The following is a 27,765-nucleotide window of genomic DNA, read 5'->3' on the forward strand; positions in this document are numbered from 1 at the left end:
AAACAAAGATCTGGGTGTTTTGGGATGCAGATATAGTACCTAGGTCTGGAGCATCAGTATGAACAACTTATTCTTCTAAGAAACAATGCCTTAATAATGAGATTCAATACATGAATATATTATTAACGTTACATGGCTGTAACAGAATGTGTGCAATATTTTCCATAAAGACAATATTCTATTATAATCACAATATACACTAATAAAATGAACGTTACAACATTTAAGTCAGTGATTCAACATATTTCTAGAGAAAACTGAACTCCATTAAAACTGACTCACAAAAAATGCCTGTAATTTACAATAATTCATTTGAAATACCATTAATAACAAAGACTATATATTAAATTTAAATATCCTTCCTAAATCCTCTTTTCAAGTCCATCAAGCAGTACATATACAGAAACCATAAGTGCAGTCCTCTAAAAACAGAAAGGAAATAACTAAGTCTCTTACCTTCAAAGGCATTCAAAAAGGAAATTGTGGATTGAATAAGCTGTCAGTGTAGAAAGTATGTCCAGCAGGTCATACTGGAAAATATGTTTTGCTTACAAAAATAAAGCAATCTGTAAATAAATAGCCTATCCACTTGTAAATGACTCTACCTTGCATCTAGATCCTTTATGGTCCATTATTGCTGTTTAGTTGGCCAAAATTTAAATGAAGATAGTCAGGCACTTAGCCAGGGCTGAGTGGAAGACCAAGCTGTTTTATTAAAGGGACAGTGTCAGTCTGCAAGCATGAGTGTTTTCCCATTTTAAATAACTGAACTTTTACATTTAAAAACTCACTTCTAGACAATCTGCATCTATACCCATCACTTTGCCAGCCATGGCTCTTCAGCTTGTCCACGTTAATGTTGCAGCACTGCCTAGATCAGAGATGTGAGATTACTACATTATCATTTGTAGGCTAGAACTGAATTCTGACCCAATGGTTTGTGAGTCTGCCAGGACCATGAGCATGTCTCAAAGGTGGTAATTGCATTAGCAATTACAGTAATAAAAGACAACTTAAAAAAAAAAAGTCTTCCTGAGCTGTTTTCCTCAGAAATTCTTTCTGCTCTTTAAATCCTCTGAGGGGTCAGACACAGACAGGATATCTAAAAGGGGGCTGTCATTTAGGTAGCTCTCAGCATGCTGCATGCAAATTATACTTGCTCTACCTAATGGCAGGCTTCAGAGTAGAATTGCATTGTCACAGTGTTAAGTAAAAAATCGGGGTGAGAGAAAGTATGCCAATGATAAGTCTCAAGGAATCATGACATGCCTTGAGGGAGTTTTGTGCAGATGCCCGGCAGAAGGTCAGTGCCGAGACTCTGGACAGGCATTGCCCACCAGGCAAGACATCCCTCTGCGCCTTGGTGGCAGGACAGAATGGAGAGCTCCTTTGCATGGTGATGCAGAAGGGAGCACCTCGGCTTCATCGCTGGGATGAATCGTGTCCCTGGACTGCTGTGTGATTAAGCATTGTAATGTTTCAGTTATAGATTAAAAAAAATTATGAATAATTTGGGCATTTCAAAAACATGTCATAAAAAGATGGTTTTGACTGAAGCAGATTTTTCGGTAGAGGTCCAATCTTTCATCAAAAACATAGGATTGAAAATGTATAAACAGTTGTTTATTAACAATCCAACTGTACTGAATAGCTTTAAAAAAAATCTGCCTAAATGCCATGTAAGTTGCACCCTTTAACTTTTCTCAAGACAGATTTTCTAGACTTGAGATCACCTTGGCAGCTTATGTCTGGGACACTACTTTTAAACGTATACACCAAAACCAGACTCAGTATCTCATTCTATAGGACAGTAATGTTGTCTGTTCATTGCTTTTTTGTGTTTCTAAACCCAAAGACTGTGTGTGCTTTTTTTGCTCCAGCACCTGATGGAAGTTTCATGGTGAAATGAATACCTCTCATTACCCAGAAGACACTTTCAGCATGGCAAGTAGTGGGCAAAGCTTAGGAATTGTTGTCTTACCAAAAAAATATGAAAGTTGAGGCTCTGCATTCTCTGTAAGTAATTTCTGCCTTTTTAGCTTTGTAGGAAGAGTGCATCTTAAAGATGAAACGGAAAAGGCATAGAATACAGAATTTCTCAGCTTTGATTTTGATATTGCAGATTTAATCAGGTTATTTAGTAGAAATACAGTGAATACCATGCTTATCAATTGCCATTGATATATCTTTCTTGAAGGCATTCAGCTTTCCAAAAAATGCTAAAGCACATCTGTTCACTCTGTGTCAAGCATAGATCTTTCATAGATCTTCAAAGGGCAAGCATGCCCTTTAGAAAGCTGTTAGAGCACAACATGGTAGAATCCAAATACTTGCTCTCAGAGAATTCCCGGTCTCCTGATCAAGAAATTTCATTAACAAGGCTGATGATTTGCTATGATCCAGATTTTATTATAGGGAAAATAGAGAAACAGAAAAACGAATTACTATAAATCGAAAGATTAACAGTAATGTTGTTTCATATGTTAAGTTAAAAATGCAAAATGGAAAATTAAAGCCATTTAGTGATTCTCTAAGCCTAAGGCAACAAGAAGGGCTTCTATAAGTACACAAGTAGCAAACACTGGCCTTCTGTCATTATAAATCCACTGAACTATGCCTGCAGCAGTCTATCTACTACACCCATATAAAACCAAATCTGTTAAAATTAATAGGGTATATTTTCCCTACAGCAGACTAAACAAGATGGGGAAAACTTATTTTCCCTCCTGCAGAATCCTGAGAGCCTCTTTTCTAACCTAAGTGAATTTCATGCGGTCAGCCTTTGAGTTCTTTGACTACTTTCTACTGGATTTAAAACAGAGACACTAAGTTTGTGCACCTTTAATAAGAAACAGGAGCCGTGTAGCAAATGCAGCACTTGGTGGCATCTACCACCACCACCCCGACACACGCACATGGCAAAGAGAAGTCTGCCCTTACTTGAGTTTCCTCCACCAGCTGCTCAGTCCAGATGAACTCACGAAGTTGGCAATCAGAGCCCAAGGCTGCAAACCAGACACATCATTTGCTAACTCTTACCAGAACAGAGGGAAAAGACGAGGGTGGCTGGTAGGGGTGGTAGGAGCAGTGAGGACAGGGAAGGGGAATGAAGACAAGAAACTTAAGTAGTGTGCGAAGGGAGCAGAAGTACTGCAAGAGGACTCCAAGCACTGGAGGAGTACCTGGGTGCATTGCAATAAATAGAACCACTAAGAAATCTGAAGTTACTGTTGTATGGCTGGGAGTGTAGGGGATGTAGGACCCAAAGAAAACCAGTGTTAGTTTCATTGTTTATCAAACAACTTGCTGTACTGGAAGGCACATTTCATAAATCTGGATACAAATGTTATATTCTTCTTGAAGGAAGTTAAAACAGTTATGAGCAGGGAGGCAAAGAAGCAATCCACTAAGAGTACATTCTAAAATTCAGATTACCTTCAAATTCTGCAGTATGAAAAACTACAAGGAAGAAGAACGAATTACTTAAAATTCACTAATCAAATCCTCATTTTTTATTTTTGGTACAGTTACAGACCCTAATAGCGATGTAGTTGAATGTCTTATAGGATACAGTTTCTCCTAAATTGGACAGTTATCGCAATGTTTGATCTCCCTGGCCACAGACACTGAAGCAAGTGGTGTTTCACAAACCATTGCCATTATAATATGGTGTAGATAATCACACTTTCCTGTCTCTTTTCAGTTCCCTTGTACAAAACTGTACAGAAACCATGCCTGCTTTGCTTTTCATTTGGTGTTTAAACAACAGCAATGGAATATGCTAACTAGGAGCTTTTAAGTAAGCAGAGTACATTGAGCTTTTAAGCAAGCAGAGTACATTTCCTGATTTCATTAGAATTTTGGTGAAGGGGAAAGAATAGGGGGAAAAAGAATAGGGCATGACTGACCAGTGAGCATAAAAAAGTCTCTGCCTTCATTCAGGTTAGTAGAAGCACCCTTCATCTAGCCTGGGAGCAAGGTCTCCTCTATTGCTAGACCAAACACTTCCTTAAGTACCCACTTTCTGCTTCTCCAAGGGTAGATCCCTTTTTAAAATACATTCAGCTAGAAATCACACCTTTGCAAACACCCTTAATCTATTCATGTGTGCTGTGAGCCACAAGTATGACAGCATGTAACTTTAACTTATTTAAAGGGTGAGACAACACATGCTAAGTAACTCGGTGAGGTCTTCACTCTTAGCAAAGATGGAGATAATGCTAATCTGGTTGCATGGGAGAGCTGTACATCTGCCAAATGATTGTACATAGTACCATTCCTACACAGAATTGTCAATCTGTGTATGCTCTGTTAACATGAAATGTACTAGAGGAACATGCTGCTACCAGAAAAAAATCATACATGCCACCACCGCTCACACTCTTTTCCCAGTGCAACCAGGCAAGGATTAGCAGTCCCAGCAGCTGCAGCCTGCTCCTGATAGGCCTCCTTCCGAGAAACCTCTAGCTCATCTCCTGTCAGATGACAGATGAGCATGTGTCACCTCCATTGAGGTTAATTGTTTTCATTAAATAAATCTTGCCTTCATTACACAAACTGAGACTGAAGAGTTTCAATGGAATACAATCTTTTACACTAAATATCTGTTAGTGCTATATATAAATAATTACTGGCAACATCCAGCATCTGTTTGATCAGACACAATGGTGATGATTAAACATTTCATTAGTAAGACATTAGTCACATGGATCACTCATACTGTTTACATACTTATTCTTAGCCTTATGCATGCTTAGATCAAGACTTCTAAACAGCCTATCCATCCAGAAACAGACAGTCAGCTATGGAAGAATGTTTTTTCCAGCAGTCATGAAGGTTTATCTGCACTATGCGCCAAAACAGAATTGAGTGAACAGAATACTGAACATCCACCATTCAGATAGCAATGGAGTCAAGTTTGGTTGTCTGGCTAGAAAATCTGTAGATCTGTTACATGTTGTGTGCAATTGGTCTCTGGAAACACCCTAAGCTCTTCTTCACTAGTTACTGTGCTTTGGAAGTACAATAAGGATCTTGACAGTTCTGTTACAGGATTGTAGATTTACAAATCAGAGCTTTATTTTTTCACTAGTCTTGCCAGTATATAGTTTCATAGCTTTATATTCACTTAGAAATCAAATCTGATGGAAGTAATGCCTCCAGATTTACAGCATTGTTTTTAACACTACTCCTACTTCTTGCTAAGCTGTTTAGTACAGCAGTGTTTCAATGGCCACTCTGAACCACATGCTCTGAACCAGATGCTCAGTACATCTAGCTCCCAGGACTATTGAATCTGTCTAAATGCACTCATTACATGACCATACTAAAGCTCTGGTCTGCAATACAAAGTTTTATCTGTAAAACTCATCTTACGTTGCTATTGAGTTTCGAGTTAAAAAGCCTTTAGTTCCTGCATTCATGCTAAGCCACCTCTTCTGTTGGAAAAAATCTCGCATCAGCTTTCTTTCCTGGTACAATACCCACCCTTCTTGAAATACTTCCTACTATTCTTGTTACTGCAACTCAAAAATGGTAAAGAAGACATAAAAAGAAACAGAGAGAACTGAAAAAGCTAAGAGAGAGCTTCTGTATGAAGACAGACAAAGTAAATTATGATTCTGCAGCTTGGAAAGCCACAACAGAATGCGAATATGATAGAGATCTAGAGATAAAACTACGAAAGAAGGTGGCTATTCTATAGTACATGAATGTAGTATGTCAAAGGGCTTACACTGTGGATCAGTTTGGTTGATTATATTAACCAAAACTGACTGCCCTAAATTTACTTTTTTTTCCCCAGTATGCTATTCACTCAGTAAGAATGACAATAGTTACTATAAACAATGGTAGATTTTTTTCCAGTTAGGAGACATAGCTAATGGATGCAATTTTAAGTAAATATTTTAAACAGCTTTTAAAAAACCATTGTTGCTAATACTAGATATATCTTAATTTGGTACCATTGTTATTCATACACTATGTAAGTAAAGCCATGATTATATGCCTTTTAAAAATCAGATTGCAACAAATGTATCAAAAGGATCATTTAGTTGCTGAATTCAATTTATGTAAGCTATAAAGACATTTATGCTACCTAAATCCTGCCCTCTGGTGTATCTACATGATAATGCATAATGACAGTATTTCATACTGGGTGACTCATTCAGCATTTAATCAGGACACAGCTAGTAAATGAGGCTACTTTCTGGGCAAAACATTTGTCCCCTTGTAATAGAAGGTGGAAGCTAAAGACTAAGATATTAAAAGACTAAGATACAATACTTCAAGGAGGCAGGCTATCTCCTGGAAGAACTGGGTTTAATCCTTAGATCCTATCTGATCCTGAGAAACTAAAATACTCATTTCACAAATTCCTCTCTTTTAGACACCCAGACTGGGAGCGCCAGTACCTGACACATGGATCTTCTGAGCACTACAGTCAATGAAAGCTGAAAGTAACCAGTGAATGTGTCAGCAAGGCAGTACTATCTGCTGAAGTTCCGGGTTGTCAGAGAATTCAAATGACAGTTGTCTTGTGTCACGGAGGAACACATGTAATACTGGCCTTAGAAGTGTTCCGCATTAGTCTTAAGGTAAATTATTACTTACAATTGTAAGGAAACAGAGCAAGGATTAAAACAGTAACCATTCCAAAACAGACTAACTTTGCTTCCTGGCAGTCTGGTTCCTGAAATTCCACAATCCCTTTTTGGACCAGGCTCACCTTGTTGTCCCAAAAAAAAAAAAAAAACCCACCCCAAAAAACCAAAACAACCAAAAATTTGAATTTAGAACAATTTTTGTAAAATATTTGACTTCACTGACAGCTTAAAGCAAAGATGCTCAAAGTTTTTATGTGTGGCAATCACATCATCTGTTGTGTAGCTACTTTGTGGCTACAAAAAATTATCCGTTTGAAAAAGTGCTTTGGTCAGGCTCAGCAATAAGGAACCTTGTTAGAATACAGCATATTTCATCTTCAAATCCTTTAAATAACCGTTGGTAAAGCCTCTAAACTTCAATTTATTTTTGTAAGCACCTAGTGACCAAGGTTGCTTATCATAATGTATGATATAGTTCAAGAGGAGTTCTCTCTGTAACAGTCAGACACTGATAGGGATCCAAACTGAAGAGTTACCTTTTCTTTCATGAGTTTCTCTAGAAGAACAGGAGCTTTAAATGTATAAAAAGGCTTGTCCTCAGTCACATATATCCCTTGCTCTGTCCTTTTAAAATCATGCTTTTTGTTCACAGGTTACCTTTGGACCTTGAACACCCAAACCTTGGAATCCCTTTGGTCCAGGTATTCCTTTCAGGACCCTGGATACCCTAAAAAGATAAGGTAGGAGATTAATTTCAAAACTTTCATAGATTAGTTTTTCAATTAATAAAATGAAGTAATTACCTTCAAAAGGAAATAAATGTGCCTGTGAAAGTCTTGCTGTCTTTATTTCAATTCCTCGTGCTCACATTTCTATGCATCTCAGTGAATACAAGGACAGCAACAACAACTGATACTAATGGAACAAGTGAAGTTGAGAGGTTCTTTTATTCTTATGCAACCCTATGCAGTGGCATAGGATGCTCTGCCATCTAAAAACAGTCACCTTCCTTACTCAAAAGGCTTATTATTTTGAAGGCCTCAGTTAATAAATGCCCAAGGTGAAAGACCTAGCAGGCCAACTGGACCTACTGGACCCTCAGAACCTTCTTCACCCTGAAAATATATGACATTTTAATACAGTAACTTGCATTAGGATTTTATTATGAAATCGTACAAAATTAAGTGATAATCACAACATATATAAAGAATGAAAGTATGATCTGTACAAATGAAAGAATTTTCAGTAGAAATACTAAAACCTAGGGGAAATAGTCTTGCAATCTGTACCTACAACTTTTGCAATCATACTGTTGAATCCGTATAATTTGGCATATTTTTAAAAGGACATACATTCTACATAGACTGAGAGAAGTTTGAACCCCAGCTTCAAGCTCCATATGTAATTAATACTTTCTCTCACTTAAAATCAGATAAACCAGTACTATCGGGTATGCATCATGGCATGGAGGACTACAACAGCACATCTGAAACAGTCTGCTAGGCTCCATCAAACAACAGCTTTTGCAAGTTTAAGTAATCATAATCCAAAACAGAAGTAATGTGAATGACAGCAATGTCAGACTACTTTTTTTTTTTTTCTGTAAAGGAAGAACAGCAGTAGACTTACATAACTTAATTTGAAATTGCCACGTCTTTAAAAGTCAGTGTTTACATTGCGTTGCAACATGCAAAACTCCAGCAGTATTTAGGTGTTCTGTTTGCGTATTCCTGAAAGGATTTGGCTAATTTGGCTAGTCCCCCTTGGCCAGACATGACACAAATACAATAAGTCTCAGAGTTGGACATAAACTAAAAGAAAAGCCAGCGTTCCAGGAATCAAATATGGAAAAGCATAACAAAGTCATAGGGAAAAAACTATTTCCAATTAATATATCAAACCCCATTAACTAACCTTGGTATACCTTGATCTCTTATCAATCTTAAGAGATCTTTACAGAACAAAAGAAGCTCAAAATGGAGCTTCCACTGCACAAAGTCCCTACATGATTAAAAATTCTTAAAAGAACTCATAGGCTTGTACATAGAGCAAACTTGGAATATTCTGCAGTCAGAGTTACAAAAAATGTAAATTTAGACCTCATCCATGAGGAGAAATTGCTGAAAATAGTTTGAGACACAACTGCATGAAAGCAATTCTCACATATGGTATTAGAATTAAGCAGATCTTACAAAGAATATAAAAGGCATTGATCAGAAGCGTAAGCAATGTCTGAGAGGCCAGAAAATTTATGATTAAAATGAGACTTGCCAAAAGTCAAGCTTAATTAAATCCTTAATGATTTATATTTTTGTTATGTGTAAGTTTATTTAGCCATATCAATCACAAGGAACAGGGAAATATAAAAAGCAGTTATTATACAATGGTGATGAAGAGATTAATAACCATCTAAGTAGAACCTCAAAACTAAACAAATATTCTGCATTATTTATAAATAAAAATGCTGCTATTGGACAAAGGCGCAAATGTAGAGATAGCTACAGGAAAACTAAAAGTGGAAAATCACAGTGTGGAAAACATAAGCAAAGATCCAAGAGTTTAAAAGGCTCAGAAGCTTTTGATAAATATGCAGCGTCACTAACCAAATACTGTTCCAGCATTTATTTTGAGGTCAACATAGGAAATATAATTTCTGAGTATGGTAGAATGATCAGTTATAAAACGTGTATGTCCCAACAGTTCATGTGATCTAGTAACTGTGACACAGTGGTCTCCGAGAAGGCGAAGTTCTTTTGCATTCTTAAACACCAAATAGCTCTTGTGTTTCCATTAAACTTGCTTGGTACCTGTCATTAGAGTAACAGCATTTACTGGTTCAAAATACAATTTTTCATTTTTAAATTTCTCTCAATCTTTCTTGTACCAGAAACACAGGAAACAACTCTTCTGTAGTTTGTGCATATGTTAGTAGTGTATTTGGACCATTATTGGGACTCAAGAAATGAGTAAGATGACAGATATTTAAGCTGCTGATTCACTAGTACCTAAAGAACTTCCTATTAAAATCAAAGTTAGGTTATGTGATTATTGCAAGTACTAACTAAACTCATGTCCCATACTTTCCTATGGAAAAATGTCAGGAACACACAAACTGAAGTTCATCTTTGTTATAAAAAGAACCAGCACGTGATTATTGGAAACAGATGTGAAAAAGTCACTATGTCCCACTTAAACAGTAGCAGAGGAAGTGGAATGATGAAAAATTAAACAGATAAGCATGAAAATACAGACTGCCAATTTTGCCTTTGATATATGATAGACTACTCTATTTGAATAACTCTTAATTTTTCCACACATTTTGGCCTAATTTATTTATCAAAACAATTGTTGAGTTCCTAAAGATTACTATTCTTAAAGAAAAAAACGCTGGTTTTATGCAGAAAAATGCTTTTAAAATGGAAGGAATATTAGAATGAAATCTAAGCCAACTAATTGTTGTACCACTAGACCACATTTGTGGCTTAAATTAATAAACCTTGTGAATATATAACACATGAAATGTAGTTTCTTGGATAATACAAATGGAAAAAGCCAGTCCATCCACATGTTTTTAAACTAAAGGCACTGAATACAGGGAGATTATTGGAAGGATAGAAGAACAATGGTTTATCATATGTTTTCTTTTAAAAGTTTTGCAAAGCTATAAAAACATTGGAAAGACCATCAAAAATTATTTACTGTAATTCAAAAGAGAAAGTAGGAAAATATTTAATAAGGAAGCCAAAGACTATGCGTTCCCTTTGTTTTCTGAGAAAAGAAAGAAATATGAGGCAGCTAAAATAAGGAACTAAGATCCTGACTCTAACAGTGCCAAAGAAACCATTAAAAATCTGAAGAAGGAATTTATTCAGAGAGAACCTGAAATTGTCCAATTGGTACTTCAGCTTATAATTTCTATTTCAGACAATTTTAAAGAGAGTTAATAACAAATAAAGGAGAAAAGGTAAAAGCACACATCTCCATAGCTTGCAGAAAAGCAGGTTCTGAAATCCTAATCACATAGGACCAAAGAAGTATCTTTTTTCAGGTAATTTATAAATAGGAAGAGAACTTTATTACTGTGAGTGTGATCAAATACTGGAACAGGTTGCCTAGAGAGGATGTGGAGCCTCCTTTCTTGGAGATACTCAAAAGCCGACTGGGCAAGACCCTGAGTAACCTGCTCTAGCTGACCCTGCCTTGTGCAGAAGAGTTGAACTAGATAATCTCCAGAGGTGCCTTCCAACCCCAGACATTCTATGATTCTGTGATACCAGGCCATATTTCACTGAGAAACTAACCCATATTTCAGAAATTTCACTCAAGTACAAAAACGTTCTCATAAGTGTACCTTACTCCCATTGCAAGTTCTCTGCAACTGTGTGGGCTGGGTCCCAAAGTTATTAATGTGTACCTATTTCACCTGACTTTTCAAACATGATGTTAAAAAACTAATTTCTGATCTTCTGTGAATTACATGAAAATGCTTATCATCCCTTCCTCTGTTAAACAAACAGCAGGTCTGACAACAGGACAAACCATACAAAAGTACATCACTACACAGAAGCATTAGAAGTCACAAATCCAAAAATGAAAAAGATAAGCAAAGCAAATTTTTGCTTTGTCAAAGCAAAATTGATGACCTAACCATACAGGTTTGGAAAGAATTGACCACGAACCCAGGCACGCCAGAAACGGCATGCTCCAATTCAGATGTCTCCCTGTTTTAAAGGTCTGAGATCAGCTAATTTGCTTAAGAGGAAAGACAAACAAATGTACATGGGTTAGTGTAGGCATGCTTACCTGTTTAATACCTGGTTTTCCGGCATTATAGTTTTGAGCTGACCACTAATTGAAAATATGACCAGCTATTTTAACAGCTTTTCTGTTTCATTTAAATAATAAATTCTACCCTATGAAGTTAATACCTAAGGGACATGTAAAAATCACCATCTTATATAAAAGTCTCTTACAACTCAAAAACTGAAAAAGTATTCCAAATCATTGCTCTTTTATGGGGCATTTATTTTTCTTTATGAAGTAATGGAATTTACTAATATGCAATTGTCTATAAATACATTAATATAAATTGTTATCTTATTTATTGCATGGCATATTCATTTACTCATTTATATATGTTCATTGAGGGTTGGACTAGATGACCTTTAAAGGTCCCTTCCAACCCAAACTTTTCTATGATTCTATGATTTATATGCCCATTAGTAATTCATTCCCACTACTTGCTGTTACAGTAAATTATTGGATCAATCCTCTGTTTTAGTAGAATATTTATCTGCTTTTACTTTTCAGTAGTTGTTTTGTTTGGTATGAGAAGTCTGTCAAACATAAACAGAATGTAGGCTGTAACATTACGCAGCATTAATGCAAGGCTTGAAATAAAGAGATTATAGAAGCAATAATCAAAATAACTAGTACATACTTAAAATAAAAAGGTAATTCAATCTGGCCTGCTTTGACCTTAAAAAATCAGTTTAATAGAAGTCAGTTGTGACTTCAACTGGAAGACTAGCTAACATTTTAAAGTATACAGATTGAACATTGCAGTAACAGCTTCATTTCTGCAAGGAAATGCTGACTCCTTTGTCTCTCTTGTTAATCCCTTTCATGGCAGATCTTAAATCTCCCAAATCCTTAATGTTCTTCTTTCATAATTAGTAAGAACAACAAATGTTTTTTCTTAGAAAAAATTTGGTTTTGCTAAAAATACTAATTTTGCATAGTATCATAGAATTGACACTGTCCACTATAGGGAAAACTGAGTAATATTGCTTTAAACTATGCAGCTAAAGTTAGTTGAACACTAACGCTTATCAACACTAACCCTTATCAACACTAACCCAACATTGACATTGAACAATGTTACGTCAAGCAGTGAGAGTATTTCAACAAATAAGAACAGAGCGGCCGTCCAGCCACCCTTCCCCGGCTCTGTCGCTGGTTCCCGGTGTGACCCGTGCTCATTCACCCCACGAATTCCCGTATCTTCGATTACAACCCCAGATTTTCAACTTTAATCGAGCCACCCCAACCCACCCCGGGGTTACGCGGGCCGACCGCGGTGTACTGCGCAGCCGCGCAGCTCCGCCCGCCGCCGCCAGCGGCGCCCTAGGCCGAGGCGCCCGGCTGAGGGCTGCCGCCGGACCCCGCCGCGCAGGCGCCAGGCGTGGCGTCAGGGGCTCCCACGGACCAATGAAAGAAGGGCGGCCTACGACCGGAAGTGGGATCACGGCTGCGTCGGGCGGAAGGCGCTCTGTGCGGGCTGGCGCTTACCTTCCCTGCCGCCCCGCGCGCCGGAAGTGCAGCAGCTTTTCTTTCCCCGAACGCCGGAAGTGCCGCAGTTTTTCCTTCCCCTCTGCCCCCGCAACCGGAAACCCTCGTGCGCTTCCCGTTCTTCCTCCTCGGACGGTGGGGCCGGCTGGCGGCGGGTCGCCCCCCTCCCCCGCTCCCCCCCCCGGCGGCGGCGGCGGCGGCGGCGGCGGCGGCGGTGGTGTCGGAGGGCCTCGCGGGGTGGGTGAGCAGCTGCCGCGCCCGGGAAGGGTGGGAGGGTAGCGGTCTTCCGCGCTCCGGTCCGTTCCCGCCGCCGCGGGGTCCCGGCGGGCCTCGGCGGCCTCCTCGTTCCGCGGCTACCGCGTCGCGCAGCCCCCGGGCGGGGAGCGGCGAGACGGGCCGAGCTGCGGCCAGGGGACCCTGCGCCCCCCCGCCCCGGAGCACGTAGGAGCTGGGCTGGGGGTAACGAGCAGACACACAAAGGAGGCCCGGGAGAAGTAAATAGCGCTCCCTTTTCATGCTTCCCAATCTCGTATGTCCCTTTCTCCATTATAAAAGACGTTTATAGGATCTGTGGGGTCTTTTTGTATATAGGCACGTGTAATGATTCTGGGGTTGCGAATACTGAAAGTGTAAACGCAGTTTCACAGTAACGTACATTTATGAATGCGACTAGGCCAAATACGAACAAAGACACGGTAATGTTGGGGCAGAAGGTGGGATTAGGAGCATTAGAATAAGGTGAGGAGTGGAAAATTGTATTTCTGTAGAAATCTTCAAAGAGGGCAAGCCTTTCTAGGCTATGGAGCAGGCTTCAGACAAAACAGACAGACTCTATTTTTTGTCAATTAGTGCACTTCAATTAGGCAGGAAAATTTTCTTCTATGTGTTTTAGGGAGTGGCTCTTTACCAGCAGCACACCCACATATCATGCCACATCACATCTCAGTTAATCCCTTCTCCCTTAATACTGTTGTGGAGTTTGTAAACACAGCAAATCCTGTCATTAGTTTGTAGATGGCTATGTTGGTTCTATCTCAGTAGGTATATACCAGTAAAAACAAAGTGTGCTGTGGGGAAAGTGATGTAATGCAGTGAATGCTTAAGGTTTGGCCTGAAATGTTAAATGCTTGGGCTAAAAGTCGTTCAGAACCATATTTTTGTTTGTTTAAAGATGATCTCAGATTACAAAGGAATTTGGGTTTTGATAACATTCCTAAAAATTATTTTCTCAACAGCTTCCATATGCATGGATATCACCTGAATCTTCTTACAAGAGCTTAAATTGTGTGTAAACTTATCCTAAACATGAGTGGCTCCAAACCTGATATTCTGTGGGCCCCGCACCACGTTGACAGATTTGTTGTATGTGATTCGGAATTGAGCCTTTATCACATTGACTCTGCTGTAAGTTCAGAACTCAAGGCAGGGTCCTTGCGGTTATCGGAAGAAACTACAGCTACGCTATTGTCAATAAATTCAGATACACCGTATATGAAATGTGTGGCTTGGTATCCAAAGTATGATCCAGAATGTCTCCTTGCTGTTGGTCAGGCCAATGGTCGAGTGGTACTTACTAGCCTCGGTCAAGATCACAACTCAAAATCTAAAGATTTGATAGGTAAAGAGTTTGTTCCCAAACACGCACGGCAATGCAATACCCTTGCGTGGAACCCACTAGATAGTAATTGGCTTGCTGCCGGGTTAGATAAACATCGAGCTGACTTTTCAGTATTGATTTGGGATATCAGTAGCAAATATGCCCCAGAGACTGCAGTTGCTACAGAGAAAGTAAGACTTTCGGCAGGAGATCCGGAAGCAGGACTGGTAGTAACAAAGCCACTATATGAATTGGGACAGAACGATGCTTGTCTCTCTCTCTGTTGGCTTCCACGGGATCAGAAGCTGCTTTTAGCTGGAATGCATCGAAATCTGGCTATCTTTGATCTGAGGAACACAAGCCAAAAAATATTTGTAAACACCAAGGCTGTCCAAGGAGTGACTGTTGATCCCTATTTCCACGATCGTGTAGCTTCCTTCTATGAAGGTCAGGTTGCCATATGGGATTTAAGAAAGTTTGAAAAGCCTGTTTTGACTTTGACAGAGCAACCTAAACCCTTAACAAAAGTCGCGTGGTGTCCAACAAGAACTGGACTGTTAGCTACTTTAACAAGGGATAGTAATATCATTAGACTGTATGACATGCAGCATACTCCCACCCCTATTGGAGATGAAACTGAGCCAACAATAATTGAAAGAAGTGTCCAACCATGTGAAAACTACATTGCTTCATTTGCCTGGCATCCCACAAGTCAAAATCGAATGGTGGTAGTGACTCCCAACAGGACTATGTCTGACTTCACAGTTTTTGAAAGAATTTCTCTTGCATGGAGTCCAGTGACATCCTTAATGTGGGCTTGTGGACGACATTTATATGAGTGTACAGAAGAAGGAAAGGCTAGTTCCTTGGAAAAAGACATAGCAACCAAAATGCGGCTCAGAGCTCTGTCAAGGTATGGTCTTGATACTGAACAAGTCTGGAGAAATCACCTCCTAGCTGGAAATGAAGATCCTCAGCTGAAGTCGCTTTGGTACACTCTGCATTATATCCTTTATTTTACTGTAGTTTATATCCTAAAGAAGTAATATACCTTTATATGTAAACCAGTTATATGAAATGCATGAAAATCTTTAAATGTAATGCAACATCCTGTAAATACTTTGCATGTGTTAATAGGATGTGACTTTAAATTAAAAAAAAAAAAAGTTTTTCAAACACTTGGGAAAAATTAAGCTTCCTATACATGAAAATACTTATGAAGCAGTATACTGAAGATATGGATCAAAAACTTACAGGAAACAAAGGTCCCTTAGTTTATGCTGGCATTAAATCAATTGTGAAGTCATCTTTGGGTAAGAATGTTCCAACTTTGATAAGTTCTATTGTGGTATGTTTACAGAATGATGCACTCATGGGTTTGTCTTTAAAAGTTGTTGAAAGAGGCTGTTTAAAAATATGGAAACAAAGTATTTCTGTGTTTTAATATATGTAAGTTAACAGTTTATATTACAGTAATTTCCAGAATTTTCAGTGTTCTTGGAAAGTCAGTAATCACAAAACCAAAGTATCTTCACAGGTAAATCTTCAGCTGAACTATTTCAAACATTTGGGTTTTGACTATGGCGCTGAAAATTCTTGCTCCCCACATAACAATGATATTTTTCGAAGTTCCACATAGGGGTGTTGTTCTAGGAAGCTGACTTTGCTGTAGTCACTGCTAATGTACTAAGTACATTTGTATAACTATGTTTAATAAGCTGTCTTGTTCTGATGCGGTAAGCACCCCTGGTGCATCACATTATGTATCATATGCTCAGTGAAGTTTTTATTACTATAATCTCTTATTTGAATCTTTCCTTCTCTATTCATTATGTGTCATTAATATTTATGCTCCTTGGAGCAAAAAATAACTCTTCAGTGGTGGGAAAGCTTCTAGCACGTTGATGCTTGCTAAGAAGAAGAGAACTGGTAGAGCAGGTGCTTGACTGTGGATTATGTATTTTCAGATTGAACATACTGATAATTCCTGTCAACTGTAACAAGAACCTCCAAAATCTTAGGAGGTAGAGGAAAGAAAAAAGACTTAGTGGGGAATATGTGTCAAGTTTAGACGTATGATTTTTAGCAGATCAAAATAATTTTGTTGATGCTGCTCCTCACCGTGGAGTTTTTAGTGATGTTATTTTAAAGTACTTGTGGTTTAACCCAGCAGGCAGCTAAACGCCACAGAGCCGTTCGCTCACTCCCTCCCCCAGTGGGATGGGGGAGAGAATCGGGGGGGCAGGGGGGGGAAGTAAAATTTGTGGGTTGAGATAAAGATAGGTTAATAGGACAGAAAAGGAAGGGAAAACAATAATAATAAATAATGATGAAAGAATATACAAAACAAGTGATGCACAATGCAATTGCTCACCACCCACTGACCGATGCCCAGCCTGTCCCCAAGCAGTGATCACTGCCCCCTGGCCAACTCCCCCAGTTTCTATACTGAGCATGACGCCATATGGTATGGAATAGCCCTTTGGCCAGTTGGGGTCAGCTGTCCTGGCTGTGCCCCCTCCCAGCTTCTTGCTGGCAGGCCATGAGAAGCTGAAAAGTCCTTGACTAGTGTAAGCACTACTTAGGATCAACTAAAACATCAGTGTGTTATCAGCATTATTCTCATGCTAAATCCAAAACACAGCACTATGCCAGGTACTAGGAAGAAAATTAACTCTATCCCAGCCGAAACCAGGACAGTACTAAAATATGTTACTCAGCTTTTGTACTCTGCTTTATGATTTAAATCAAAGCGTTGCATTGCAGTTGCAATTTAAATTGTGATTTAAGCATAATTTAACTTATTTCCCATTTCTAGGAACAACAGAGAACCTCAGGCACAGCAGGAGTGGATCTGATAGACAGGCAGATATTATTCAGTATCTGAGTGAGGAGAGATCCTTGGCTTTGCAGCTCTGTGGATGGATAAAGAAGGGAACAGACTTAGATGTGGAACCTTTTTTAAATTCATTGGAACAGGAAGGAGACTGGGAGCGAGCTGCTGCTGTAGCACTTTTCAACTTGGACATACGGCGAGCAATACAAATTCTAAATAAAGGGGCTTCCTCGGGAAAAGGTGCGTATTGTGTTTGGTATCTTTTATTTTGGCATTATATCACCTTAGCAGATTCTTTTCTGTAAACAGAATTAGGGAAGGTAGTATGGAAAAGATGCCTGTTGTCTTATAAAATAGTTACTTGAAGTGGTTGTATTGGAGCCTGAGAATCTGACAAATCCTGATCGTTCACTCCTCAGACTGTCGTATGCTTTAACGTCTAGTTAAAATAGATTGTATGTTTCAGAATTTCCTATTGATACATACCTCAGAAAGTGTTACACTCAGAACTAGTGGGATTCTTTTATTTTAATGGAATTGCATCTTGGCTAGATATCATGTATATCTGCTTCCCTTGGGCTGTATCCAGCTTTCCACCAGTGCAATGGCTGTGGAATAACTGAAATGTAATATTTAGGGTCTGCAGAAAACATTTGTTTTGGGGTAATATTTGGTAAGAGTTGCAATGTATGAGGGAAAAGTTAAGATACTGGAGCCAGGAGATTGAGGTATTTTTGTTCTGTTTTCTTGCCAGTATTCCTCCTACAACTCTGATTTGCATTTGTGTTCTCTTATTAAATTTAAAAGACTATCTTCCCCCTGAAGTGGGTAGGTAAGACACGGAGGGAGCTGTTAAGGTTCTTTAATATAGCCCCTTTTTGGTGGGGGGAAGTGTGTGTGTGCTTTCTATAGGGAAGGTTCAGAGCGGAGACATGATATCTTCAAATTAAAAAATAAAATTGAACTTTCTAACAGAATGAATATTTAGATGAAATAGATTTAATGTTTTAGGAAAGTTGTTAACCTGAAGCTGCTATATGCAATTGTCATCCTCCAGCTAGGTCTGTTAAGTGATGGCTATATATACAATCCTATCTTTTTGCTTCTTGTGGATATGAATTATGGTAATGACAATCTTTTATGATAGTGATAGAAACACATTTAGCAGTTCAAAGCTATTTCAAAATACCAGAACCAGTGTGATGTTGCTTAAAGTATAACTCAGGCTGTCATGCATGTGGGCTTGTGACTTTTAGAGCTGTTAACCTACCTGAACAGAGGCCTTTAAAGCAGAAACTAATGAATGCTAATGTATGCATATTTATTTTAGCTAGTGTTAATTCTACTGCATTTTGTCTTGCATCCTGACAAAACATTCTGTTTCAAACTGATGCTTTCAATTACAGTTTTAATTGGATTTTTTTCAAGTCCTTAACTTGAATATTGTTTCACTGATTGTTTTTAATAAATCAGGTGATCTGAACCTTAATGTAGTAGCAATGGCTCTATCAGGCTACACAGATGAGAAGAACTCACTTTGGAGAGAAATGTGCAGTACTCTAAGACTGCAGTTGAACAATCCCTACTTATGTGCTATGTTTGCTTTCCTCACAAGTGAGTCAGGTTCATATGATGGTGTTTTGGTGAGTAAATTTCTGTTATGTTAAAATGCCTTTAAGTAATAGGTGCATATGTATATATATATATACACACACACACACGTATGTAGGGGAAGTGCTATATACTTCATGAATTAATCAGATTAGAATGTATTATTTTCTCCTGATGCTGGCAGATAACATTTTTTCTGCTAAACAGACATCTCGTATTAGCGAATGTTATGTTAGTGAACAAAGCACGCATAAGCAGCCAAAATATTCCATACAGTTCACACATTTTTTAGGGGAAATTTTTTTTAGCATGGAGTTATTAAACCACTAGATATACATTATCAAAATAATTTAAGCAGGAGGAAAAAAGGGGAGAGAGGTTAATAATGGAAATGCACAAAACAGAGTAAGTGCAGGGGAGTTTGCAGAACTTTCATCAAGCTATATTTGAATTGTATTTTATTTTTCCTTGTTTACTTGTTAAATTAATTTCACTGTGTTGAAACAGTAAACAGAATAGTTTCACATTTTCTGAAATTGGTGTAAAATTGCCTTGTGAAGAGCAAACTAAATCTTTAATTATGAGATACTTCAAGCCTTTGGAGTAGTAGCATACTTGATCCTTGGTTAGAGAACAACAGAAATACTTGATTCAGTAGGAATTATTTAGCCCAAGGAAGGACTCCTGTAATGCAACAGGGTAATTGGCCTAAATCTGTTGAAAACAAAGTTGTCATAATATGATGCTTTTAGGGTATTTAAAAAAAAAAAAGATAATAATCCCAGAGAAGAGAAACCTGAGTCTTTTTTTCTCTCTTCAAGAGAGAATGTTCTTGTTCTCTGGATGTTAGGTAATAATTTTACAGTTGTTTTTTATTGATGAATTGGAAACTGACAGATCATAAGGTGTTCTTTTTTAATTTTAATTTTTACTCCAGTGAGACCTGTTGAAGTTTGCATGAAAAAGATTTTGCCAAGCACATCTCCTTGTTTTAGCAGTGCCAATCACAATTTCTATTCTGAGAATATCAGGAAGGAAAAATATGGGCACAGCTAAGTACCAGAATGAATCTAGTCAAGGATTTTTTTGGTCTCATCTAGTAGAAGGATTAAAAAGCAGAAAGTAAATATAATTGCATTGCTGCACCTTGAGTGCCAATACACTTGTGAGAAATCCATGTTCTGGGTGTTTGGAGTTAGTTTTTGGTGGTGGGGGGTTTGTTTGTTTTGTTTATTAACTTTTAGTTGTGATTTTAGGAAGAAATTGAGTGGTTAGGCTAGTTATTTTGTAAATATGGTAAATGAAGGTTGGTTTGTTTTTCTTCCCCCTTGACTTGGTGACTTGGTGAGACTCTTGGCTATATGTGCTAGAGGCACTAAGCCCAGCTCTACATGACTTGCAAGGTTTCTTTTTCTAGAGTTTCATAAACCATGTAGGATGTGTTGTACCAGCCATTCCTGCCATTTGAGTAGATTGTTTCAATAGCCGCAGTCTTGCTGTGATACCTGTATCTGAGTATAAACGATTGATCTGATGTGATGTTTTCCTTGTACGTAATCAATTTCATAGTATTAGTTATACAATAGTGCAAATGTTCTGACTTTTACAAACAATGTACTGAAAAAGTGGAAACTTGCATGTGATGGTAGTATTCCCATTTTTCTCTCCAAAGTATGAAAATAACGTAGCTGTACGAGACAGAGTGGCATTTGCTTGCAAGTTCCTCAATGATGCTCAGGTAAGTTTGCGGTTGCACATTTAAGCAAACTGTTACGCTGGGCTTTATGTAGAAGCAGAAGAAACTCTGGGGTGGAGGGGTGAGCAGTGGAAGCAATGAGTCATGAGTGATTTGTTTTTTCTCATCACAGTAGGATATAAGGTATGGTCTAACCTGGTCTTCATTTTGTACCTTCAGCTTGATTTTTGGGTTTCTATTTGTTTGGTTGGTTTTTTTATTAGTACTCATGACATGCTAGTCTGTTAAATGCTATTGCATTACCTGTATGTCTGTTTTACTGGAGAGTATTTGTACTTATTCAGTATTTATTTCCAGATATTTACGTTCTTTTGAATTAAGGCTTGGTTTTACAGCAGGAATGTTTTATTTTAAATTGACTGAAGTATTTAAAGAATATGTAACCTCTCTCTTTGCACTTCCTATCAGGAGGCTTAAAGTTTGTTGATAAATACTTGAATTCTTGCAATATAGTGGATATAGCCATATAACTTTTTCTGCGTAACATCCAGCAAGCAGCATAATCTGTTAGCAGCAGACACTCTTAAAGAAAGCTATTCAAATCATGAAAAGTTTTGTGATACGCCAACATAAATGAGTTAGGAAGGGATGAACAGATGGCAAAAGTTAAGTAAATTTTTTTTATAGCTGAACAGGTTTATTGAAAAGCTGACGAATGAAATGAAAGATGCTGGGAATTTGGAGGGAATACTGTTAACAGGGCTGACAAAAGATGGAGTTGACTTGATGGAAAGTTATGTTGACAGAACTGGAGATGTCCAGACAGCAAGCTATTGCATGCTACAGGTTAGTGTTTCACTCGAAAATAAATCTTTATAGAGGAGAACTAAACATAGTTTCTTTAGCAGTATAGTACTGAATCTTGTGACCTAAAAAGTATTTTCTATAATAAATTGGGACGATACGTATCATGCCTGTTTTGTGGAATCAGCTGAAACACTCAATGTTAACTATAAACATGTATCTTCACTCCCTCTGTCTGAGATAGCTTGAGGAGATAGTAGGGGAAAAAGGCAAAAAGAAAACAGTCCTTTTCACTAGCTGAACTGGGAATACCCATTCCTTGGCTTATTGCTGGTGTTTTCCTGACAGGTTCATTATTTTTTTTGCTTCCGGGATTTTGGTAGAGAATTGAGGTGAGGTTTTTTGTTTGTCTGTAGGCATTGGGTTTGTTTTTTTTATGATGGACTTGTCTTGGCCCTTACACAGTTGCAGCTATTGCCAGAACTGTGTTTAACTGCATATGTAATCATAACAATGATATAGACTGTGATATGTGACCAAATTTCATAATCCTTCATCTGACAGACACGAGTTTTTAGGAGGATGTGGCAGCACAAGTATTTTCAACCAGAGAGACAGACTGAAGAAAATTTTTATCAAACTTGCATTACAGTTTAACAGGAAATTAATTTTTTATAGACAAATTACACTGTATTATTTCTCATATCTTGTAGTATGCTTTGTAAAGCCTTTTGAAAAAGTGCATAATTTATATTGTGTATCTTCAGTGTGTGTCTGACATTTTTTCCTGCCTGCTTTAGGGTTCTCCATCGGATGTACTTAAGGATGAGAGGGTTCAGTACTGGATTGAGAACTACAGGAATCTTTTAGATGCTTGGAGATTTTGGCATAAACGTGCAGAATTTGATATCCATAGGAGTAAGCTAGATCCCAGTTCAAAACCTTTAGCCCAGGTAAATGTAATTCTTGCATGAAGTATGACTAGTCCAGAAAGGAAGGTGGCGTGTTACTTCTGTAGAAAAAAGTTGCTGGATGCACCTTGGCTTTCATGAGAATTCATGTGCAAAAGAAAGACTTCAACTAAAGCTGCCCTAAAAATGTAGCTGTGTTGTTTTAAAAATATTTTTTCAGAAAGGACTTGATAACTGTTTTGATAGAGAGTGCAGAAATATGGTAAACAAATCTACATTTCTTCATATCTAATCTAGGAAATCAGTTCCCTACCATTTTATTTGTGTTCTTTTTTTTTAAATTTTCTTAAACCTTTTTCTTTTGAATAACAGGTTGTCTTTCAGAAACTGTACCTTTTCAACAGTTTTTCTGGGGAAACTGTTTTTTCTTCCTCCCATGTTGAAAAACAAAATCAGAGACATATCATCCAGCTGAACTCAGCATCAGGGTGAGGATGATGCTGAAACCAGGGAATTGAACCAAGAACCAGTTCAAATTGGCTCTGTTTTAATTGAAGCGAACCTCAAAGCTATTTTGAAGTCCTTGAACCTTAAACTAAAAGTGAACAGCAGCAACTTTCATTATCAGTTCTGAACAGAAGTTAAACCAAAAATTAACACCCTGTCCAAATGCTATCTACTTAACATCTGGTGGCATTTTTAGCCAACATGGTCTTACCACAGCACGTTTCACTCCCTCATGTCTGCTAAGTGTGTGCATTACAAGCCTTAGGGCCCAAGGGTTTCTAAGGAATGCTATTTTTGAATTGATGTATCTGTCAGAGCTGTTTAAGGAGATCTGCATCTGTACTGCTCCAAGTGGGAGGGAGTTGAGTTTACTGCTCCTTCCTTATGTGATCAACATAAATAGCCCCTAAGGAGTTTAAAGTATGTGCTCCTTGGTATCAAGTCACAACTTGTGGCATAAGGTATGCAGATAATTAGGAATATCCTCATGTTGGGGACTCTGGAGTGGGTCATCTGACTATAAGGAGGGAGAGACCAGATTTAATTATACAGTTAGTAGGGTAAACTTAATTTCTTTCATTACTGCAGATGCACCTTTTTATTATATTAAATAATACCTTTCCAAGTTTTAGCAATTGTGCATGTTTTTATGTGCTTTCGAGGTAAGGGAGCACCATTAAGGCCTATTTCTCAGGACTGTGTGCCACATCCATATGCCAAGATGTTAGAAACTCCTTCACAAGTAGCCTTGGCTTTCCAGGACACTCTGTAGAATATCTGGTAAATAAGTGTTTGCTAGCCTGAACGAATTCACTTGTAGGTGTAGCAAAAGTGGAACCAAACCAAAAAAATTAATGGGCTTTTGTTCTCTTTAGGTGTTTGTGAGTTGCAATTTCTGTGGAAAATCAATCTCTTACAGCTGTTCAGCTATTCCTCATCAAGGGCGAGGTTTTAGCCAATACGGAGTTAGCGGTTCACCAACTAAGTCAAAAGTTACAAGCTGTCCTGGTTGCCGTAAACCCCTTCCTCGCTGTGCACTTTGCTTGATAAATATGGGAACACCAGTTTCCAGCTGTCCAGGTATGACACAGTGGGTTTTAGTTTTTCAGCTAGAGTACTGGCTAGAGGCCTAATTAGCAGTTCCTCTTGGAAGATCTTCTGTTGCACCTTTTTCTTGCTATTTGTACTCATACTGTAAATATTAATACTCATCATTTTGAGGGAGGAAGACCATAATTGAAAACTTGTTTACATTCCGTCTGATTTTATGATGAAACCTATGTCTCAGTTCTTTGGTGTCAGACAGTATGCACAGTTACTTGGTTCTGACAGTTTTCCCAGTGAGACTGTCAGTGAAATTCCATGGTTAGACAGATGAAAAGATTCAAGTATTGTCATGGTCAGTATTATGAGCTTTAAAACTGTAAGAAATGGGAAGTGTGTTTTCTTGAGATTAATTGTAGGGATGCTACAGAAATCTTGGAATGTAAATTAATTTATTTTTAGCTAGAAGAGGAGGAGAGAATAAATTTAATGTGGTATACTTTCTGTCACTAAGTATGAAAGAATGTGTGGGTCATGCTGTCACAGCTAAGAAATATTATGACTAGAATCTTTTGGTTCTAAATGTCTTGGGCTCAGCATTATACAAGGTCTAAACAAAACGGATTTTGTCCATATTTTTAGGTCAGTCTTGTTATAGAGCCATAAGCAGCTGTGCAGTTGTCATCTATTTATATATCTCTTCTCATTCTTTCACTGATCTGTGTTATGACTTCTATATTGTAATTGTTCCAATTAATAACTTAGATTTTGTTGATTTTGCTAAAGCAGAACATTTCATATGCAGTACAACAGGCCTATAATTCACTGGAACATAAATCAATCACTGAAACATAAATAATTGTTGAAAAGAGATTCTGTCTGTAAAATTTGTCTGATAGGCAAGTTTAGCATGTCCATAAGATGTGAAACAACAGCTCAGCAATATATGTCTTGTTTTGGCATTCCACCAGTTCTTAATAATTTTACTGACTTGTCTTTTAAAATCAGGCCACTCCTTCACATAATGTTCCTAATTTCAAATTTATTCTAGTAGTGTTACTGGGACTGAAATATAAATGAAGCATAATGATTTACAAGCGTATTTCTGGGGGTGGGTTTGCCTCTGCACAGGAGGATCCAAGTCAGATGAAAAAGTGGATCTTAGCAAGGACAAGAAATTAGCCCAGTTCAACAACTGGTTTACTTGGTGTCACAACTGTAGGCATGGTGGACATGCTGGGCATATGCTTAGCTGGTTCAGGTAAGCGGATGTTAAAATCTTTCTTATTTCACGTGTGTATGCTGCACTGAGTAGGACATGCCCCCTTTGCTGTGTCTATCATTATAATGTTTTTTCGGGTTTAGAACATATGCAAAACTTACCTATGATGCTGAGTTTTTCTGAGATAGTATCTCAGAATAGTATGTGCCTGCAGATACTTAAATGTATAGATGACAAAATTCTTGTTAGTTTTATTTTACCTGTTTTTTCTTTTTTCTGTCGTTGCTCTCTAGGGACCATACTGAGTGCCCAGTTTCTGCCTGCTCTTGTAAGTGTATGCAGCTGGATACAACAGGGAATCTCATTCCAGCAGAGACTGTCCAGGCATAAATATTGTTTGAAAATGTGGGGCGCTCTAATGGTTGTCCATCATAGTCCAAGCATATATTTTAGACAAAAGTCATTTGTGACTTACTGACTGTGAAAAAATAAATTGCTATCAGATTAGTAAAATGATGTGTGTATGATTGTGCTTGGCAGAAACAGGTATTCCTGAAAGGAGCCTCTGGGTATAGTATGTGGTCCTTGTTCAGAGGATTGAAGCAGGTCAGTTCAAAAGCACTCCTGGAATTGTGGATTCTTTGGATTTGCTAAAATCCAAAGAACTTTTAATAAAGTTTTCAGGCTGATCGGCCCTTTTATTTGTTTTCCAAACAAAGAAGTGTTTATATGTTGTGAAAGTGGGCCTTCAAAATAAACACCTGAAAAATGTTCTTCAGAAGATCGCAAAGTGATGCTGTGGATTCTTCTGTTCATTGTTTGATCACACTTTCTTGTATGCAACAATCGTTTCCTTGCAAGTTCATTCAAAGTGCCACTGTTAATTGTATCCTAAAGAGTTTTATTTTAAAGAAAAATCCATTTCTCTCTGTTCCCAAGTTTTGTTAATAGTAAAGCAATATTTTTGCAATTCAAGTTTTTATTCAATTTACCTACATATCTAGCTGATGTGAATTTTAATGTTAAGAATTTGGGGGTTTTGTCTCCTAGCCATGTCTATATCCTAGAGAAGAGTTCCCTGAAAAGTCACGTGTCTGTTTCAGTGCAGAGTGCAGGTAAACTGTAGGAAGTTTCACTTGATTAATTTTTAATGTAGTACTGTGAAGATCTGAAATCTCAAGGACTGGAGACTTGTAAATATTTAAGTTTTAAACTACACGCTGAGTTTTGACTACAAAAATATTTGAAGACTTTTGGATAATCAGCATTTCCCTGCGTTTCTGAAATGTGCTGGGAAGTGTGAAATCAACCTATATAAATCCTGCTTCTGGTCATTAGCAGACACCAATCTGCTCCCAAAAGGCTGCACAATTTTAGGTCATTGACCAGAAGTAGTTCTAGATATGTTACCAGCTGGAATTAAGATTATTTATTAACGTGAGAGACAGTCAATGATATTTTGTTAATATTGTGCTAGGAGCTAATCGGTATTGTTGTCCTTGATTTTGTAGGCAACAAAATTCACACAAATTAGGGAAAAAAAACCAACCTGTTTTAAGGTATGTGATAATAACATCAGTTTACTTGGTGTGTGTTTATTTACTAGTAGAAACAGTATATAAGTTACTTAACACTTGTGTGCTATGAAATACTAAATGGAATGGAAGCAATAAACTGGTACCGTATTGCCAGGACTGTGAAAATTGGTGTTTTAAAAGAGAATATATTGTAATATACCACTAGTTCTAAGTGCTCTAGTGTAGTTGCAACAAGGTAGGATGTGGAAGCATTTTCTGTAGATGTACATGATTACATTCAGGACTTTGGGTTATATTTTCTGATTTAGCATTAATGTAATACATCTGCTACATTTACTCTGATCTAAAATTCTTGCCTAATTGACAAAGATCTTTTTTAACTTAAAAATCTAAGAGGTACTTGATATTTGTGGGCATGGGAGAGCAGTTACTTTTTTTCTTGTTAGAATATTTATTTCTCTTTCCAGTATTTTTGCACACTTCATGTTGCTGTTGAAGAGCTCTTCAAAATGTTCTCCATTTATAAATGTAAACTGGGGTTTAATGTATGATACCCTATTTATATAAATACAGGCAATAAAACTTCTGCTTTATGGAAATGAGGATTTGTAAGTGTCAAGGATATGTTTTTATTCCTATGTAGTAACAACATTTAGTAAATTTTCCTGATAAATTCCATGTCCAGGTGAGTGCAACTACTAACTTAAAATGTCTCATTTTCTTATGTAAAGAAATCTCATTTATAACGTTTTTGACTTGACTATACCTGTTTGTGTCAAATTCTATCATTTCATTAAATTAGATGCTTACTTTGACACTCAGCACGTCTTTGAAATGTTTTGGATTATGAATGTGTGCATATTCTGGCACAGTATAACCATCCGTTTTGGCTGTTTTAATTGGTAATCAGGCTTTCAGGCCAGTAATTACACTATTTGCAAAATTTACGAAGTAAGAGGTGTATGTTTTTTAATGATCAGATTTTTTCCTTGTTTTGCTTTTAAATTAATAAAGCTGTGATTTTGGGGGTGATTTGTTGTCTTCTAACAAAACGTATAGCTACAGACATTTTATTAGCTGCAGTTACTTTTACATTTACTTTT

General features: G+C 37.7%; 1 protein-coding gene across 2 annotated transcripts; it reads left to right on the forward strand.

The window, feature by feature from the left end:
* The first annotated feature begins 13,102 nt into the window (after positions 1 to 13,102).
* On the forward strand, positions 13,103 to 27,694 carry MIOS (meiosis regulator for oocyte development). Of its 2 annotated transcripts, none has more exons than XM_075492870.1 (11): positions 13,103 to 13,133; positions 14,132 to 15,498; positions 15,708 to 15,806; positions 17,312 to 17,569; positions 18,803 to 18,972; positions 20,613 to 20,678; positions 21,324 to 21,482; positions 22,241 to 22,393; positions 23,734 to 23,938; positions 25,034 to 25,163; positions 25,418 to 27,694. In XM_075492870.1, exons 2-11 carry the CDS (start codon positions 14,202 to 14,204, stop codon positions 25,512 to 25,514), a joined length of 2,634 nt encoding a protein of 877 aa, XP_075348985.1. In that variant the 5' UTR covers positions 13,103 to 13,133; positions 14,132 to 14,201; the 3' UTR covers positions 25,515 to 27,694. The 2 variants fall into 2 exon arrangements, with proteins under 2 accessions (XP_075348985.1, XP_075348986.1); XM_075492871.1 differs by having other exon boundaries at positions 13,121 to 13,137.
* Positions 27,695 to 27,765: the final 71 nt, after the last annotated feature.

Source organism: Mycteria americana, chromosome 2 (assembly GCF_035582795.1).
Source record: "Mycteria americana isolate JAX WOST 10 ecotype Jacksonville Zoo and Gardens chromosome 2, USCA_MyAme_1.0, whole genome shotgun sequence".
Taxonomy (NCBI): domain Eukaryota; kingdom Metazoa; phylum Chordata; class Aves; order Ciconiiformes; family Ciconiidae; genus Mycteria; species Mycteria americana.